The 15,644-nt window shown below is 63.2% G+C and overlaps 1 protein-coding gene across 2 annotated transcripts; it reads right to left on the bottom strand.

The window, feature by feature from the left end:
- Positions 1-616: 616 nt before the first annotated feature.
- LAD1 (ladinin 1) lies at positions 617-13,833 on the bottom strand. 2 transcript variants are annotated; one of them, XM_061187269.1, is made up of 10 exons: positions 13,708-13,833; positions 6,808-6,945; positions 4,857-5,652; positions 4,303-4,407; positions 3,488-3,531; positions 2,319-2,391; positions 2,094-2,231; positions 1,731-1,817; positions 1,417-1,491; positions 617-1,125 (listed from the first exon to the last, which is right to left on the bottom strand). In XM_061187269.1, the coding sequence occupies exons 3-10, from the start codon at positions 5,631-5,633 to the stop codon at positions 1,120-1,122; spliced, it is 1,305 nt and encodes a 434-aa protein (XP_061043252.1). In that variant the 5' UTR covers positions 5,634-5,652; positions 6,808-6,945; positions 13,708-13,833; the 3' UTR covers positions 617-1,119. The 2 variants fall into 2 exon arrangements, with proteins under 2 accessions (XP_061043252.1, XP_061043251.1); XM_061187268.1 differs by lacking the exon at positions 13,708-13,833 and adding an exon at positions 13,578-13,700.
- Between the last annotated feature and the right edge of the window lie 1,811 nt (positions 13,834-15,644).

Genomic DNA, 15,644 nt, shown 5'->3' with positions numbered 1-15,644 from the left:
GCCCCATAGGCTCGGGGGCCTGCTGACCCTTCCAGCTGTGCTCTGAGGAGCCCTGGAGTTTCCCAGGTGGGCCTGGGCCAGGCGTAGAGGGGCGTGGGCCCTGCGCCCATGTTCCCGCAGCTGGCTCCGGGGCACTTGGGAACAGAGTTCTAATTTAGTTCTAACGATTAAAAGAAAATACATACGCGCCTGTGTGTGTACGTACACACACGCACGCACGCGCACGTACACTTGTGCACACACGTACCCGCACACGTCTACCTTTATCACTACAGCACAAAGGGCTCTGACAGGCACCAGACTTTCTGAGTTTGCTTTGTCCTAGATTCTCAGCTAGCCCAGTGTCCGCCAAGCCCACAGGGGCCATGAGGTTAGAGGAACAGAGGACCGGATTTGGGGATCGTGTGTGTTGGGATGTGACAGCAGGCCTGGCACTGTTTGTGGCAGTTCTGCCCCCCTCAAGTCACCATGCTAGACAACTGGGTAGCAACCCCCTTAAACGTGAGGACAAGTGATGACCGCCTCCCCCCTGCACGCCCGCAGCCAAAACAGCCCTCCCCGAATGCTAAGCCTCCAGGAAGGAAGAGTTTTTAAAGTATTATCAGTCACTTACACCTGAGAGTGAATGAGTTTATCAGCTCTTTCCTGAGAACAAGGGGAGGGGAGCACAGGACGGCTTGGCCAGAGCAGCAGGTGGGGATGTGAGGGAGAACAAAGCAGGGGACGGGGCCAAGGAAGACAGTGCGACTCTTCCAGCCTGGCCGAAGTGGGTGGACCGGCCTCTGAGAGGTACACAGAGACACCTGCTGGCTCAGACCAGGCAGGGACCCTGGGCTTCTTGCAGGACGGCGCCCCTGACCCTGGAAGGGAGCAGCCGTCTCTAGACAGGACGCTGAGGCCTGAGGTGCGGACGGGAGTCGTGCTGTGCCCAGGCTGGCGCTGGGGCCCAGGATCCGCTGTGCCCACAGCAGGACAAGGGGCCAGGCACACCTGCCCCGGAGGCTGGGCAGGGAAGGAGCTGGCTGAGTCCCCCCGACGTTCCTGGTCCCAGGTCCGAGGCACAAAGGGAGCGGGGTGATGAGACAGAGGTGTGCCTGCTGAGCCTCAAGACGAGGCTCCTCACACCTACGGGGCAAAGGGCTATTAGAACAAGACGGGTTCCTAGGGCTGGACAGGAAGGCACCCCTTTCCCCAAGCCCCGCGCCCACACTGGGCCAGAGGCCCCAGGTCTGCTGGTTGAGGGGGGCAGGGGCTTGCACAGCTGTGGCGAAGCGAAGCCAGCGGAGGGTGCAGCCGGTGTTCCCCAGGTTGGGTCCACCCAGCCTGAGAACGGGGCTGTGCAAACACAGGCCAGTCGGTGTGCGTGACGTTGGGCGTGTGGCGTCCCCGCAGGGCAGCCACCCCCGCCCCCCTCACCTCGGCACCCAGGGAGGGGTCTGCTTTCTTCCTCCACTGGATCCTCCTGGCGGCCGCCGACTCCTTCTGCACCTCCTGGTTGCGGCATCAGGGTGGAGACCAGAGGCTCAGGCTTACGGCACAGGGGTCCCCAGACCCCTCCCCTCCTGAGGGAGGACCCCAGACCCTCTTCCTCTCTGCCTTCTGACCCGCAGGCTTATCCACGGCCGTTCCCACACCCAGAATATCTCCACTACTTTTGGGGCTGCCCCTCCTCTGACAGGTCACTCTGCCACGAAGGGGCCCGTGGTGAGACCGCGGGAGGGCCGGGGTACCTGCGGGTCCTGATCTCCCGACTCCTGGGTCCTGCTGATCCACAGGTTGAGCCTCGATGTCACAACCCCCGAGAGCCGCAAGTTCTCCTGAAAAGAGAGCTTCCGTCTCAGGGTCGGGTGGGCATCTCCAGAGGTCTGTACCTGGCCCACACCCATCCAGCCCAGGGCGCCGGACCCGCCCCCCCTCACTGGGGCTGTGCGCACAGCCAGGAGGATGGGGGCTCAGGAGCAGGAGTGGCAGGGAACTCAAGTCAGAGGCAGGTTCTCCCAAACTGACGCACGAAGGCACAGAGCTGTCTGGCACTGCCTAGGCCAGGGGCCGGGTTTTGCAGACACCCAGCCTCATCGGCCTGAGCCACTCACCTTCCGGCTGGAGGCTGGTCCTTCTCGGCCCTGACCCACCAGCTCCTTCTCAAAGAGGTGGCGCTTGCTGGCGACGTCCACGGGAGCCACCAAGAACTCAGGGCGGGAGGGGCCCAGAGACCTGACTGACTCTGATCTCTGGGAGCAGAGAGCACAAGCCGCTGACCCTTGAGGGTGGGCGCCGACCACGCCCACCACGCAAGGCAGGTACCCAGCCCCACCCACCTGTACAGCTGTGTGGTATCTCTCCAGCTTCTGGCCCAGTGTGAACGAGCTGGCCGGGAGTCTCGTGCTGGTGCTGCAGGACCGGAAGGCAGGGCAAGGCAAGAAGGCAGGTGAGACCCCCGCCCCAAGGGAGACCAGGCCTGCGCCCACACCCCCAGCGCTTCGGCAAAGAGAATGTGGCCTCAGTCACCGAGGGAGACCATAACGACTTGGCCAAGGTGATGATCTACAGACTCCGGGGGCTCCCCTGTCCTCCCTAGAAACAGTCCATTCAGCAGGACACCAGCCACCAGGCCGCCCCACCCCCGACCAACCCCATCCTGTCCTCAGGCCACCGGACAGCGTACAAGACTCATGACCTGGTCCTGCCTGCCCCCCTGACACCAGTGTCCCCCCGCCCCTTCCTCCCCATGCTGAGGAGCCGGCCAACCGGACGCCGTGTGTGTCACACTCCATGGCCTTCCTCATGCTGTCCCCTCGATTCAAAGCTTCCTTCTGCTTGGAAATCTCCCTCTAGTTCACGTCCTTTCAGATGCCAATCGCTCTGGGACCGAGTCCCCAGCTCCCGAGGGCCGAGCTCCTGCAGCCATGAGGGGCTCCAGCCCTCAGTTCCCATTCCCATCCCGGCACCTCCGTGCTGTGGGGCTCTTGCACACTTCATGTCTGACGTGAGCTGCTCGAGGGCAGCGGTGTGTCTCATCCACCTTGTACCCCAGCGCCCATCCCCACCCCCAGGCCTCGCCCAGCACTGCTGCCCTAGAGATAGTTTGGGGGCAGACGGATGCAATGCATGTGCATGAAATTCCCAACGCATGAGCACAGCTGCTCCTCAGACCCCATTTGTTGTTGTTGTTTTTTAAAAAAACACACAGTCCTCCAGCTGCTTGCATGGACGCTGTGGGCAGAGGTGGGGAGGGGGGGAGGTGGAAGCGCTCATCAAGCATGCAAAGTCCCGGGCACCCACGCCCCACCTGCTGAAGCGGCTGCGTCCCCTTCCTGCACTGGTCAGTCTCCCTCCGCACCCCTGTGCCTCAAGCCCTGCCTCCTCCAAGCAGCTCCCCGGATCCCTCCCCTTGTGCCACATCTCGGGCCTCAGCCCCTCCTGCTAACCCTGCAGCACAAGCAGGACGGGAGCAGACGGGAGCGGACAGAGCCTCCGGGCCCCTGACCTGCGGGTTAAGGCTGCCTCTGAGTGGTCTCTCCGGGGGCTCATCTGAAACGAGAAGGAAGGTGCCCATGAGTGGGGTCAGCTGTGGCCTCCTCAAGGGAGGGCTCAGCTGTCAGAACACATCCCCCTCTGGGGGCCTCCCACCCACCTCTGCTCAACCCCCAATCCAACCCCCATTAAAGGGTCTGGGACACGGCCCCAGCCACCAGGCCGGGTCAGCAGCCCCTCCTTGACGCCCCCAGGTCTTCTTGGGGCAGCTGCAACCAGCTGCTTCCTGCCTGCTTCCCCACCGGCCCCAGACCTGTAGGGCAGGGACAGGCACCGGCCGGCAGCAGGTCTCCTGCCTCTCCCCAGGGCCTGGCACAGCGCACGGTCAGTCAAAAAGTGAGTGAGTGACCCAGTAAACAGAGGAACCAGCAGTAAATTCTGGCATAAAGCGAGAGGACCAGCCCCGGTCCACGTGATTTGTACTCCTGGGGCAAGGCAGGGTGGCGGGCACCGGGACAGCCCATGGCTCCCACCCACCTCCCCTCCTGGAGGAGAGGCTCTCCCCGCAGTCCGCCTGCGCCGCCCTCCTGCAGGCTAGCTGGGCCCATCACCTGGGGCTGCTGGGTCTCGTCCACACCCGCCTCTAGCCATAAACTGGTGCTTCACTTGATCCAACCCCATCTGCTCTCGGCCACCCTCGGGCATCCAAAAGCCCTGTGTCTGCGTACAACGTCCCTGGTGTCTAACCCAGGGCCCTGGGCTGTAACGGGGGCTGCTTTCCGCGGCATGCCCTCCAGCGGATGGAAGGCAAAGGGACCCGGGCCTCACCCGAAAGGAGATGGTCCTGGGGCTGGAGCGCTTCAGGGAGCTGCTGTAGGTGGCCTGGGTGGGCGAGAGTGTGTCCGCCTCGTCCTCCTTGCTGGGGATTTTCACCTGGATGGAGCAGGGGGAGTATCACACGGAAGGCCAGGGTACCCCGAGCCCAAGCTGCCACGGGGGCGCCGCTGGCCTGGCTCATCCCAGGAGCTGCAGCGGGAAGCAGGCAGCAAGAGAGTCCTGTGCCTCCTGCCCCTCCGCTGTGGGGATGGCGGACACAGTCCCGGGGCCAGGCCATCAGGCGGGGCTTTCCAGGGGGACTTCTAGAAGGATCTGAGGCTTCCCAAGGGTCCACGAGGGCCTGCAGTCTGGGCCCTGGCTGAGGATGTGGTACGGGGTACCAGGTGCTCCCCGCCACGCAGCTGACGCCCCCGCCCCCGGGTCCGCTATCCTGACGGTGGTGGAGCAGGTAGGGAGAGAAGAAGAAACAGCCAAGGCCGGCCTAGAGGCAGGAGGACAGGACTAGAAGGGAGGGCGGAGGGCGGGAGGGCAGGGGCACCGCCAACCTGGAGAGTGATGGGTGGGAGGCGGCAAGTCACAGCCGGACGCTCTGACCCCTGCTCCCGCAGCCCCGCCGAGGACGGGGGCTCCTGCTCGGGGCCGGCCCTCCCCTGCCCCTTGGGGGTGGATGGGCTCTCCGCAGAGGCCTGGGGCTGCCCTGGGGCCGCCGCCCTCACTGGGGCCAGCTGCGTCTCAGGGGCCGGGGTCTTCTCGAAGACTGCTGCTTTCTCAGACGTCAGTCTCTTTTCTGAGTCCGACGTCTTCCCTGGGGACTGCAGCTTCTCCAAGACACTTGTTTTTTCCAGAACCACCCTCTTTCCCGAGATGGTTCTTTTCTGCAACACTGCGATCTTCTGGGACACAGACACTTTCTCAGGGCTGGGGTTCTTCTCGGAGGCGGAGATTTCCTTGGAGTCCAGGCTCTTTTCGGGCGCTAATGTCTTCTCTGGGGCAGAGGGCTTCTCTGAGCCCTCCTTCCTGCTGCATCCCGGCTCCCTGCCCGCCAAGCTCTCCTCCTCCCGGACCCAGGAGCTCCGCTGCTGCCGGCTCAGTCTCCGGCGAGGCAGCAGCTTCAGCTCCTTCTCGGGCACCAGGGGCGGCTGCCTGGCCTGCCCAGTGCCCGCGCCGTCCTCCTCCTCTGCCCCCAGCTGCTCCCGGACGGGGGCCTGTGCGACCTCCACCTCCCGCTGCCTCTGCCTCCGCTCCTGCCGTGCCCTGAGGACGGCCCACACGTCCTCGTCCTCGCCTCTGGAGTCCAGGGGTGGTCGGGGGGGGACCTCCATCTCCTCCACGCTCGGCAGTCTGAGTCGAAAGATGGGAGATGGGGCGGGAGACAGAGTCAGAGGCCGGCAGAGGTGGGAGAGACCCTGGGGTGCCCCCCGACCCAGTGAAGATGCCTCTGGGGCCACACGGGAGGGGCGAGGAAGCAAGGCCGTGGCCCCCCCTGGAACCACCATCGCTTAAATCAGGATCCCTTTTATCTGCTTTACACATCGGGCTTCTAAGGTATCCTCTGAACAAAGCACATGATGCTTCTAAGGTATCCTCTGAACAAAGCACATGATGCTTTTAAAAGAAATGCATAAACCCCTGAAAGGTGCAACCATTCCACGCTCAGCCCCGATCTACAAACACCTCCTCTGTGCCAGGCCCCGCCCCTTGCAGCTTAGATCAGGACCAGAGACAGTCAGGGAGCTGGCACAGGTCACACAGCTAATGGGCGGTGGAGCTGGGAGTAGAACCCAGGCCTCTGATGCTCCTCCCGCCCCGTCAGCCACATGGGTGCAGCTCAGGATGCACACCTTGTGGTCCCTCCTCTGGGGGACCCAGGGGAACAAGGGCAACATGAGAGGCCCTCAGGAGACTCTTCCGTCCCCACCACCTGCTCGCCATGCGACTTGGGGCAGGTTAATTCACTGTCTGAGCCTGTTTCCCAGCCTGCAAACCGGACTTGTTCGGAGGCGAGAGGAGACTCATGCCAGGAGCAGGCGCCGTCCTGACAGACAGGAGCGTCCGGTGAACACGGCCCTTCTCTGCCTTCCCATCTCAACCCTCAGATCTGGTGGCCACACCGGCCCCCGCGCTCCTCCGGTCAGAGGCGGACCACGGAGGGTCCAGGTTAGAGGGAGGCAGCTGGGGTGAATGGAGAGAGTTGGTCCCGGGGCCTGACAGGCGTGGACGACACCCGTGGCCCCCGCTCTCCAGGTGGACAACCTGTGTGCTCTCTGACCAGCTTCTGCGCCTGTGAGACGGGTTAGGACCCTCTCTCTCAGGAGCCTGGAAGGACTGAGTTACGCTTACGAAATGTCCAGCAAAGGCTGCACGTCTCATGAACACTGGTCACACTGGCTGTCCTGATGAGGGTGGGACCCACAGAAGTTCAGCCTGGTACCCCAGGCAGGGGCAGCCGGTCCGTCCGTCATCCGGGACCGGGGTACCGCCTCCCCACCCCCGCACCTCTCTGGGGCCGCCGGGTCTCTGTCCTGGGCTGGCTGGGCCACCTCGTTGTCCGCGGTGGAGCTCAGGCTCCGGTGTCGCCGCCGCCGTTCTCGCTCCTGCTCCGCCTCATCCTCCAAGGTCCACTGCCTGGCCAGGCTGGCGGGGGACAGGGGTCAGTGCAGCCCACACGGCCCGCCACCCCGGCCTGCGTGGCCGACACCCCCAGGGGGACGCTGGGCTGGACTCCGCCCTGGACCCCCGAGTGGGATGGGGGCCCATACTCCGGGGTGCCCAGGGACGCAGGAGGGCAGGTGCAGCTCTGCCTGAAGGAGGTGGGTGAACCTGACAAGCTCCCCTCTCTCTCTGGTCCGGGGACTTAGATAACATCCCTCAGTGGACAATCACAGAGAAACGTCCTCAGCTACACAGCTCCCCATGGGACTTCTCAGCTCTCCAGAGGGGGAGACTCGCCACTGAGACCAATGACAGCCGGGGAGGGCCCAGCATCACCCTCTTCACCTCCCAGGAGCCCTGTCAGCCTCTTTGGCTCCCGAGAACCAGCTCTCAGGTGCCGGGAGCAGGGGCCATACCTGCTTTTGGTTCCTGCTCCCACCACCCTGCATCACAGGGCCTACCAGCCACTCTCACAGCCACCCACCCCCGCCTTCAATCACGCAGCCATCCAACCTCCTGTCCCTGCAAACAGCCCTCCCCCATCACCTCCACTGCCCTGCCCACCTTATCATCCTTATCATCCTTATCCACCTACCCTCCCCAACCCATCCCCACCCTCCATCCCAACCAAAGAGCAAATATCCCTGAGGAATTGTGCTGGGCCAGCGCCCCGTCGGAAACTGCGGGTTCACAGACCAGGGCAGGGCCCCTGCCTCGGAGACACCTGCCAAATAGTGAGAAAGACAAGTGTGTCCACCAGTAGCTCTGCACAGGGAGGGAAAGGTTACTGGGGCTGGAGCATCAGGAGAGGCCCCAGAAGAGCCTGAACGTGGGCTGAATCTCAGGAAGGGGGACAGGCCAGGGCCGGGAGAAACCCGAGGTCCAGGCAGAGGGGAGGGACGAGCAAGCCTGGAGGTCAGAGGTGGGGGCTTGCAGGGGAGGGAGGCCGTGCTTCGGGCCTTGAGGGTTGGGAGTGGCCTCCCAGTGCTGTCTGGGGCCCAGATCAGACGGGCCTCTGCTTGGTCCTCCTGCCCGCGGGCAGGTCCCTTCCTTGCCTCCTCCGTTTTCCTCCCTAAGAGGAAGAGGAGCACCCACACGACGGCCCTGATCTTTTTTTCCAAGTCCAGCATCACACCTGCTGATCTGATTGTCACTAAACTCACATGTTTTGAGCACGGTCTACAGGCAGGCAGGTTCTGGGGACTGGGAAGGAGCCCGACGGGGTTCTGCCCTTTGGGGCGCGTGCCAGGTAGGGGAGTCAGACAGGGAGCAAGGAGCCCGCACGTGAACAAAACGTCAGGAAGAGACGGAGGAGGAGAGAAGGCGCCTGGAGGGGAGAGGGCCCCAAGGACCAGAGGGGCTGGGTCTGGTGGCAGCGTTCCAGGGGGAGGGGGCAGCACAGCAGAGGCCGGATGGCTGTGCTCAGGGGAGGGGAGCCAGGGCAGAAGGCTCGGGGACGGGGGAGAGCGTGGGTTTATTCCAGGGTGTGGGAAGACACTGGATAGTTTCATACCGAGGGGGGCACGGTAAGACTTATTATGGTCACTATTTTAAACCTCTCCGGCTGCTGTATGGTGACAGGACTGCAGAAGGCAGAGGAGAGGGGCTGGGCCGGGTTGGGGGGGGGGGCCTTGCCAGGGCGCGAGCCACGGTGACGTCACCTGGGGTGGTGACAGTGAGATGGGAAAAGTGATGGATTCGGGACACATTTTGAAGACAGAGCCAACTGGGTTTGCTGATGGGCTGGATGGGGATGAGGGGCGAGGAAAGGAGAAAAATCAAGGAAAACTAGATTTTCTGGCCTGAGCAGTTCCTGGCGCTGCTCTTAGAAGGATGGGGACCATCAGGGAGGAAGGGGTTTGGTGAGATGTCCGCGGCAGCGGGAGAGGAGGGAGCAAAGGAGGAAACCCGGGAGGAGTTGCCCTGGAGGAGGAGCCAGCCCTGTCCACACCGCTGGAAGGGCAAGACCACCAGGAGGCAGTGTTGAGCACAGAGGCTTCCGGACCCTTAGAAAGAGCCCGACTGGACAAGTAAGGGGAGAAGGGGACCCGAGAAAGAGGCGCTGGTGACGGCCAGCAACTCTGCTGAGAAGGTTTAACGAGAAGAAAAGCCACCAAGATGAGACAGTACCTGGAGGACAACGTGGATGCAAAGATTGCTGTCTTAATTGAGGTGTAATTTACATACAATAAACACACAGATCTTAAGTCATGTTTTCTTTTTAAAGATGGGCAAATGAGGCAGAGCGGAGAGGGTAGGAAAGGTTTGAAAAGAAAGTGTGAAGAAGTTGCCCTGCAGGGAGAGAAAAGACCACAGGACGAGGCGCATCCACCACGGCGCCCATCCACCACGGCGCCCGGAACGCACAAGCGCCACCAATGTGGAACCAAGTGCAAGTGTCAACTTCACTTGGGAAGAGGAGAGGGCAGGGCGCTCCTCCTCCCTGGGGAGGGGGGGGGGTTCACCAGATCTCTGCCTTGATAAGCAAGAGCACAAAGGCGGAGCAAATCCTAGGCCCAGGCAAACTTCCAGAACCTCCCAAGTCTGATGTCAGGGTAGCTCTTGGTGAAAACCTTAGTTCCTCCTGCTTGTCAGGTCTGTACTCCACCTGCGTGGGGATGGGGCAGGGCTCCATCTAGGACCCACGGCCTTGACCACGGGGTTTAAACCAGATTCTCCGGGGCCTCCGTGATCATTCATTCACTCACTCACTCACTCACTCCACGGGAACCCATGGCTCCCTCCGGCCAGGCCCCAATGCCCCACCCCTTCCTCGCTGCCCGGGTCCAGATGAGAAAGGCCCACTTGAGCTCGCTTTCCTCTGGACCCACCTAACTGAGTGCACAGTTTGGGGTCAGCTGTGCCCTGCAAAGCTGAGGGACCCCCCCACCCCGAGGGAGACCGGCCCACCGAGTGGTGGCTCCTCCCCCGACAGGCACGGCTGGGCTGGAGCCCCCAGGATTCCTTGGGCCTGAGCAAGCCCGTTCCCACACAGGCCGCTCAGCCCTCAGGGGAGCCACCGGTTTGTTTGTGGGACCTGGGACAAGTCGGTGTGCGATCTGTCAGAGCCTGGTCTCAGGAAGTGACTCACCCCAGGCGGGTCCTCGCCCTGAGGGTCTCGGGGCCTGAGCCGCCCGAGGCGGGGCGGCCCAGGCGTCCTCGAGTGATCCCCAGCTTTGCCCCAAGACCCCGCCGCTCACCCAGGTGACGTGGTCACCCCTCACCCCTACCCCAGGAGAAACGTTATCTCCACCAAGCAAAGAGCTCCTCCTCTAAAGAGGAGAAAATGGGGAGGAGAGGGCAGGAGGGGTGAAGGCCAGGCTTCTGGGCGGCTCCGCAGGAGCCCCAGGAATAAACAAACGGTAACTAAGGGCCTGCATTCAGGAGCACACAAGTATTTGTTGACTACGGTGACTAATGAATCAATAAATAAAGGAATAAAGGCAGAGGTGAGCTGCTTAGACAACACCGGGCGCTGGTCCCAGCGGCTCACAGATACCTCTGACAAGAGGCCCCCGACAGCCCTGAGGGACGGGGGGGTCACCCCCATTCTGCAGTGAGAACTCTGAGGCTCGTGGAGGTCAATAACGTTCCCAGGACAGGAGAGCTAGTAAAAGAAGGAACCAAGCTTCCAGCATAGGCCAGCCTCTTAACCACAAGGCTAAATGCCAGGAAGGATGTCCTGCCACCTTCTCGGGAGCCCAGCAGCTGAAGAGTCAGAGGGAGGAAGGGGAGTCTGGGAGGGCCTCGGAAGGTGTGGGACTCTCCAGCCCAGCACAGGCCTGAGCTCGTGGCGCAGCCTGCGGAAGCAGGTTTGGGGAAACCCAGCAGCCAACACGCTGCCCTCTCGAGCGCCAGGGCCAGGCCAGGGTGGACCGTGTAGGTCCCACACCCCAGGGAGTCCCAGCCACTGTCACCAGCTGATGTCGCAGCCCTGGGCGGCCACCCCGCCACCCCCTCCCTCTTAACAACCCTTTCCTCCACCTCCTGGCCCTCCTCTGGGGACACACATCCCTCTCTTTGCCTCCAGGTAGGACTGCTAGCCTCCCTACTCCTGACCTCACCAGCTCCATTCTTAGGGGAAGGGACCTCTTTTTCCCTTAAATAGTTATGGAAGACCTTCTGCCCCGCTGCTCAGGGCAGAGCTGGCTCTGCTCCCTCCCAAGGGCCATTCTTCCTGAGGTCTATCTTCCCACTCAGCAGCAGCTGAGTGCAGGGGTGTAAGTGCTGGCAGGTTTACCAGGAGAACCCTTCTTTCCCCAATTGAATCGCACGTAGGAGCCCATTATACGACAGATCAAGGCTCAGCTGCCCTGGTTAAAGCAGGGGAAGGGTGTGAAGGCTGCCCTAGAGCATTCTGTGGAACCCTGGGGCTCAAAGAGCAAGGATTTGCAGAACTTGGAAGGAGAAAAGGGAGCTCAGGCCTGGCACTGGGCTGAGAGACGCAGCTCTGATTAGTCGCGTGACCTTGGGCCAGTCTGCAGCCCCTGAGGGGGGACAGGCCTTCCACACGACGAGGGGCCACGGTGGGTGGTCAGTGAGGTCCCTTCTAGCCCTGCTGGTCTAGGGAGAGGTGTCAGGGAGAACCAAGCAGCTCGGGAGGTGGCAGGGCTGCTCAAGACCCAGGCAGGGAAATGATTAACCCCGGGCTGCTCCAGATCCACCCCTCACCCCCTGCGGACGAGCCCGCCCAGCCTCACCCTCACCAGGCCAGCCCAGGGAGGAGAGGGCAAGGCTGCTGACCAGGGCACCCGGCCAGCCAGCTCACCACTGCCCTGCCCCAGGGCTAGAGCGTCTGAATTTCTACTTGCCAAGGACGGGCGGCAGGCTGGCCCTCAGCTGCCCACCTGGGCCCTGTCTGGGGCCACGCTCCTCGCACCCTCCTCAGCGCCACCCCCAAACCCGACCCCGGGAGGGCCTGGGAGGCTCCGTTGACAGTGACTCACGGCCCTTCCCTCCTGCCAGCTGAGGCTTGTTCGCCAGGGAGCAGGGCGGGAGGGTCCTCAGCTCCAGCTGCCTCACGGGGTGAGTGTTGGCCACAGCTGTGTCTGCCCACAGGGCTGGGGAGGGCCAGGGGGCGGGGCAGGGCTGGTCCCCGGGGCTTCCCGCTGCCTGGCAATCGCCCCCCCCCCGGCCCCCCCTGCAGCCACGGGAGACTGGGGCCATCTGAGCAGAGGACCAGCTAAGACCAGACCCTGCTCGCACTTTAAAAGTTCCAGCGCCCCACTGCCACCTGGCACACACCCTGACACACATCCGGGCATGTCTCAGACACAAAGTCATACACATCCCAGCAGACCGGGGGCTCCTGACTCAGCCATGTCTGCTTTGTATTTTTACCCCAACGCCCTTCGCTGTTGTCTTCAACGGACATCCGAATGGACTCGGACTCCCAAGGCCCAAACTCGGCAACGTCAGAACCTACCATCCACCCAGACGTGTCCGCACTACACACCCCAACACACACAGGCCCCACCTGGAAGCAGAGACGCTCCCACGTCAGCCAGCGCCGGCACCGTGACCCACACGCAGAGTCCGAGACCTTGACCCTCAGCTCCACCCGCAGTACAGACCCTCCCTGGGTGTGTCCAGCCTCTGAGGCAGCCGGGCCCCAGTCCGGGGCACCGAGCTCCTCCTTTCTTGGGGCGTATCCTTCCCCTCTCTAGACCCCGCGGGCCCCTCTGCAGCAGGGTGACTGGGCAACTGTGCTTCAGAGCAGTGAGGTCTGAGGGTCTGGGAGGCCCCCGGCCCTGGAGAAGCTCTGGAGCCCTTGGGAAGGGGGTGGGGAGAGCCAAAGGCCGTGCTGGGGAAGGCCTGGGAGGGGCTGCTCCATGCCTGTAAAGGCAGCCTGGGCCTCAACCCACACGCCCACCTGGGAGGGGTCAGCTTCTACCCGCTAGAACCTTCCGGGCTCCGATCCATCTACTACGTGGGCCTCAGTCTCCTGAGGGGGCGGGGGGGGGAGATCGCAGGTGAAGATGCTCATGGAAGCACCTCTGGGGGGAGGTGCAGGGTGGCCCCAAGGAGTTCAGGGGTCACCAACCACATGAGGGGTGTTGCCTCCTGGACACCCCGCCAGGCTTCTCTGACCCTGACAGGATGTCCCGCAGGCAGGGATAAGACACCCAGTGCCCAGACCCTTGGAAGGACAAGCTCACAAATAAAGGCTGAAGCACAGAGGGGGGCAGAAACTATTGTGAGGTCACCCAGCCCAGACACCACCCCAAAACGCCACACTCAGAACCCGAGCCTCATCAGTGGGAGGGGATCTGTCCCCCCCCCCCCCGGTGCTATTCACCAACGCTCCAAGGTGGTGCTGCCCCGCTCCTGGCACTGCGCCCCTCCTCCTCCCCGGGAGGGGCCCCTCAAACTCTCTACGGAGAAACGCGGGCCGTCAGGGGGCTTCTCGGGAAATGAGGCTGGGCCATAACTCCAGAACGCCTCCCCAATCCCCCGAACCGGCCTCTAGGGGCCGACAGCCACCCCAGGCACCCTGCTTGTGCCTCAGCCCCCAAGGGGAGGAAGGAGGCGGTGGGGGAGCCGGAACACCTGCGAGCTGCCAGGTGTGGCCCCGACTCTGTCGCCCCCAGGAGCGGCCAGGCCCCCGGGCTTACCTGGACAGCGCGGCCCAGTTCTTCCTGCTGACTGACATGCCGCCGGAGACCGCGCGCCTGCCGCGTGCGTCGTGTCCGCTCGGCGCCGCCCCGCGCGCACCCCGCCCGCCGCCGGCGCAGGTAGGCTCACCTGGCCTCTTATCCCCCCGGCCTGCGTCCCGCGCAGCCGCGCGCCGCCTGCTGCCCCGATTGGCCTGTGGGTAGGCGCGTCGCAGAAGGAGCCGCCCCGGTCCCCGCCTCGGCCGCCCGGCCGCGCGCCCAGGACGGGCCGCCGCACCGGTGCACTGACGGACGGACGGGTGGACGAGAGCCCGGGCCGCGCGGGGCGGGGCGGGGCGGGACGGGGGTGGGGACTTCCTGCTCGGGACCTGTCCGGCTAGCCCTCCCGGCCGCCCCCTCCCGCAAGTGCCGCGGCCCGGGGCCGAAGCCCGGGGACGGGCCCGCTCTCCGCCCGCCAACCGGGTCGGCCCCGAGAATCCCAGGCGGGAGGCGGGCGGGCAGGTGGGAGCCGGCGCGCGTCTGGGGTCTGGAGAGCCCTCCTGGCTCTGCGCTCCGGCCCGCCGCACCGAGACCCCGGGAGAGCACGGGGCGCGCTTCCTCTGCGCCGCGCGCAAAACTGCAGGCACGCCCGGTGCAAAGCCCACCCCTCCCAAAAGGAGAGCCTGGGTTCCATTCTGCACACCCTGGAGTGCCTCCGGCTCTGAAAAAGCCAAGACGTCGGAGGCGGTCTCCTCGAAGGCTGGTCTGGACTTTGGGCTGGAGGGGCTGGGTGTGGAACCAGGAGGGGGAAGCTCGGCTTTCCCCGGAAGGGAGCAGTGGACAGGGAGCTAGCACTGGAGTTTTGGAGCAAGTGAGGCACCACCTGGCTCCCTTTAAGTGCGCATCCGGCTGCCACGCGCCGCCCGCCCGGGAGCCGGCCTCAGGGAGACCAGGGATGGTCAGTCCCCAAGTTGCAGAGTCTTATCTTCCCGACGCATCAGAACTGGTGCAGCCCCAGGCACCAGCAGGAGAAGAGGGAGCCGGAACTGACAGCGTCTGTCCTGATGGGTCTCGCTGGCCAGCCTGGCCTCCCTGTGGCACTGATCCAGGGCTGGTGGTCTCTACAATACCCTCCAGCTCTGAGATCTCCCAGTAAAGGGCAAGCCAGCCGCTAAGCAGAAGCTGGGACACACATGCACAGCTAGCCTGCCAAGGCATCTCCTTCCCCAAATGCCCCCTCCTCCAGGGAGCCTTCCTTCTTGGCCAAAGGAGGTGAGGAGTGAGGTTCAAGGAATGAGAGCTGGGAGCCTGGAGACGGGGCTTTGGGCTCTGGCATGTATGAAACATGTGACGTGGGGCAAATCTCCTGTTTCCTCATGTGTGTAGTGGGAAGAATGATACTTGCCCAGCTTCCTTCCAGGTTGTGGGGATCACGTGAGTCCGTGGTTGCACGCTGGTGATCCTGGGGTGAGCAGCGGGAGAGCTGACAAGACCCCTGCAGAGGCCAAGGCAGGCCCTGGACCATTGGCTCTTCCAGGGAAAGAGAAAGAGGGGCTGGCAATAACCCAGGTCCCTGGATGCTGGGATTTGGGGCCCAACACTTCCTGGGGAGCCTGCTGACCCCTGGGGACCTAGAGAATGTCCTTCCCATGGTTTGTCAGTGGTGACATCTCAACAGAGAAGGACAAATGATCCCAGTCATTTGAAGCCTGGCCCTTCCAGGGACACTTCATGAAACCAGCGGACAGTCAGCCGTGTCTCTAAAAGCCCAAACTCCAGCACCCTGTCTATGGACACAAAAACCCAAAGACACGGAAGATTGGTGTGTAGACAACTCCAGAAGTAAGGAAAAGTGAATTATGTGCATGTTAGTGCCCCAAAAGTTCCTTGAGGGCAGGCATTGTATATTCACTAGACCCTTCCTGTGTGCCAGGCACTGTGCTTGCTGCTATGTCAGGGCTGCGGTGACAAAGTGTCACCAACTAGGTGGCTTAAAAACAACAGATATTTATTTTCCCACTGTTCTGAAGGCTAGAAGTCCATCAGCAGAGCCATGCTCCCTCCAGAAGCTCTAGGGCAGGACCTTTC

The sequence above is a fragment of the Eubalaena glacialis genome, chromosome 3 (assembly GCF_028564815.1).
Source record: "Eubalaena glacialis isolate mEubGla1 chromosome 3, mEubGla1.1.hap2.+ XY, whole genome shotgun sequence".
Taxonomy (NCBI): domain Eukaryota; kingdom Metazoa; phylum Chordata; class Mammalia; order Artiodactyla; family Balaenidae; genus Eubalaena; species Eubalaena glacialis.
This window is presented reverse-complemented; position numbering and strand designations above follow the sequence as displayed.